Source organism: Zosterops lateralis (genome assembly GCF_965231275.1).
Source record: "Zosterops lateralis genome assembly, contig: HAP1_HAP1_SCAFFOLD_286, whole genome shotgun sequence".
Classification (NCBI taxonomy): domain Eukaryota; kingdom Metazoa; phylum Chordata; class Aves; order Passeriformes; family Zosteropidae; genus Zosterops; species Zosterops lateralis.
Genome location: NW_028154412.1, coordinates 35,053 through 38,381, shown reverse-complemented (window position 1 = coordinate 38,381; position 3,329 = coordinate 35,053). Strand labels below are relative to the sequence as shown.

At 65.7% G+C, this 3,329-nt stretch overlaps 1 protein-coding gene across 1 annotated transcript; it reads right to left on the bottom strand.

Moving 5' to 3' along the window:
* Positions 1 to 922: 922 nt before the first annotated feature.
* Positions 923 to 2,096, bottom strand: LOC310923764 (class II histocompatibility antigen, B-L beta chain-like; the record flags this gene model as incomplete). Its single annotated transcript, XM_083885697.1, has 2 exons — positions 923 to 1,437; positions 1,865 to 2,096. 2 exons carry the CDS (start codon positions 2,094 to 2,096, stop codon positions 923 to 925), a joined length of 747 nt encoding a protein of 248 aa, XP_083741823.1.
* Between the last annotated feature and the right edge of the window lie 1,233 nt (positions 2,097 to 3,329).

Below are 3,329 nucleotides of genomic sequence, written 5' to 3'. Positions count from 1 at the left end.
GGCCATGGCCGGTGCCATGGGGGGAACTTGCAGGGGCTGTGGGGGATGCTGGGTTTGAGGGAGCTGAGGGTTCCTGGGAAGGACATGGGGCTTGCTGAGGGCTTTGGGGACCCCAGGCCCAGCGGCTCTGGCTGTGCTGGGAGACCCTAGGGGAGGTTCTGGGGCAGCTGCTCCCCGAGACCAGGGCAAACTTCAAAGCTTTATTGGGAACACTGGGAGCAGCCGGGCGGGGACACAGGGACAGCTCTGGGCACGGGCAGGGGGGACACACGACCCCCCCAAAATCATCTCGGGGACGGAGCGAGGGGTCCCGGCAGGGCCCGAGGCCACGGGGAGGGGCTGCGGCCGCCGGCGGCTCAGGAGCTCTGTGGGCAGAGAAAAGGGGGTGACACCGGGCTGGGGGGCCCCGGGGGGGGGGCACACACGCTCTGGGGGAGGGGGACACGACCCCCGGGACCCCCCCTCACCTTCTTGCGCACGTAGAAGCCCAGCCCCAGCGCCAGGAACACCGAGCCCAACACCAAGCCCCCGATCCCCGTCAGCATCTTGCTGCGGGCGGCGTCCAGCGGCATCTCTGGGGGGTCCAGAGGGGTCAGGACCTCCCAAAACCTCTCACCCGCACCCCGAGCCCCTCCAGCCTCCCTCTCACTCTCTCCCACACCACCCACCGGCCCCCAAAACCTCCTCCGGATCCCTGCCCGCCCTCCCCACCGCCCACCAAAGCCTCTCCTGGCCCCTCTCACCAGCCCACAGCCCCCTCCCACTTGCCCCCACCACCCCACGACCCCCCCCAAACCCTCTCCCAGTCCCTTCCCAGCCCCTCCACCGCTCCCCCACACCCCTCCCAGTCTCTTCCCAGCACAACCGACCTCAGCCCCAGCCCCGCTTGCCCCTCCTCCAGCTCCTCCCGGCCCCTCCAGCCTCACTCCAATCCCTCCCACTTCCACCCGCCGCCCCCAAACTCCCTCCCGGCGCCCACCAGCACCCCCGGGACCCCACACCCCCCTCCCCAGCATCCTCCCGACTCCTGCTCAGCCCTTCCACAGCCCCCAGCCCCTCTCCCAGGTTCAACCAGGATCTCTCCAGTTCCCTCCCACTCGCTCCCAGCACACGCCAGTGCCTCTGCCAGCCCGGCCAGTGGCTCCCCCGTACCCCAGTGGCGCCTCAGGGGCTGCTCCAGGCTGACGTGCTCCACCTGGCACGTGTAGCTGAGCCCGCGCCGGGGCGGCGTTTCCAGCAGCACCAGCAGCTGGTGGCTCCAGTCCCCGTTGGGGACCACGTCGGTGGCCACCACCTGGCCCGACAGCTCCTGCTGGCCCTCGAACCACCTCACCTGGATGTGGCCGGGGTAGAAATCCATCACGGAGCACAGCAGGCCTCTGGCACTGCCGCCCTGCGAGCTGGAGGGCAGCAGCGAGATGGAAACGCTGGGGGGCACTGGGAGAGAGCGGGGACACACTGGGATCAGCTGGGAGCCACTGGGAGAGAGAGGGGAGGGGCGGTGTGGGCTTGGGAGGGGCTGGGAATGGACTGGGAGGAACTGGGATGGTCTGGGAAAGACTCAGATTGACTGGGAATTGACTGGGAATTGACTGGGAGTGACTGGGAATGGACTGGGAATGGACTAGGAGGGACTGGGATAAGGTCGGATGGATTGGGAATGGACTGGAGGAGTCTGGGCATGGACTTGGACGGACTGAGATGGACTGGGATAATCTCGGGGGTCCCGGTGAGGGACAGGAGGCCCCGGGGATGGGCCCAAGGAGGGCTGAGGGCTCTGGGGTCATTCCCAGGGAGGGTTTGAGGGGCTCCAGGGTCACTGCCAGGGCAGGGCCCGAGGGGACACGCTCTGCCCCACGCTCACCCCTGCGCTCCACAGTGAACGGGGCATCAGTCTTGTAGTTGTGCCGGCAGTACCTGTCCACTTCACTCCGAAAATACTCAATTTTTTCCGGGTCGCTGTTCCTGTGCCGGGCCTGTTTCTCTCCATCCGGAGTGAGCCCCACAAAGTGCCCCACGTCGCTGTCGAACACCACGTCCTGCTCCCGGTTGTAGATGCTCCTCGCCACGTACCTCACCTTCTCCGTACCGTTCATGAAGTGACACTCGTACTTATACATCTGCTGGAACACCCCTGGGTGTGCAGGACACAGGTCAGGGGGTGCCCCCCCCAGCACCCCCAGAGCTCCGGGGCCACCCCGGATCCCCACCCCGCACCCCCTGTGCCCCACGGCCGCTTCCTTCTTTTACCCTTCCCCCCATTTCCCCTTTACACATCCGCTCCCCTCCCACCTCCAGCCGCACCCAAATTCACTTTTGGGGTCCCATTCCCTCCTTTTCCACACTTCCCAACCTTTTAAAAATAATTCTCTAATTCCCATCGCCTCCCCCGCTCAGTTTTGATGTCCCACCCTCCCCTTTTCCCCACTTTCCCCCCTTTTCCACCCTCTCCCACCCCTCCCTCACCTTCCCCCGACCCTCAGCCCCCGCCGCTCTTCCTTTCGGGGCTCCCCTCCTCCTCCTCCCCCGCTTCCATTCCGGCCTCCCCCCTTTGCCCCCTTCTCCCCCCCTGCCCCACCGCCCCCCGCTCACCCGAGAGCTCCGCGCCCGCAGCCGGGGCCGCTCCCAGCACCACCAGTGCCCCCAGTACGGCCCCGGCTGCCGCCCCTCGCCCCATGGCCAGCGCCGGGAGGGGCCGCCAGCCCCAAAGCAGCAGAGCTGAACTGAGAGTAATAACGCGGAGCAGCGCGGGGTCATCAGCCACGCGCTCCCTGATTGGTCGGGCGTGGTTTTTCGACGCCGTTTCATTGGCTGGGCTTGTTTCTGTGTGAGTCGCGATTGGCTGGAGGTGTTTATTGCGCGCTCCGATTGGCCGGTTCTGTTTACGACCCGTTTTTCAGAAGCTCTTCCCAGCAACTGGTGAGTCACCAGCAATAAGAACTCTGATTGGCTGGAGTTTTTCAGGGCGATTTTTTCTTTTTTTTTTTTTTTTTTTTTTTTTTTTTTTCCCCGGCAAGTCCCGACCCGCAGCGACGCCGCGCTCCCATTGGCTGAGCGCTTTTTGGGGCGCTGCTCCCCCACTCCCGCTCCCCCCAGTTCCCGCCGCTTTTCTGGCACCGGCACCGGCCCTTCCCAATTTCCCGGGATCCCGAGGAGCCATGGATGGAGCGCGGAGCCTCCCCTGGCTGCTGCTGCTGCTGCTGGCCCTGACCCTGCCCGGAATTTGGGGGGTCCAAGGTGGGGTTTGGGGGGTCCTGGAGCCGCGGGGTTGGGATTTGGGGTTCCCTGGAGCTTTGGGAATGTGGGGTGGGGAGGGTTAAGGGAGTCCT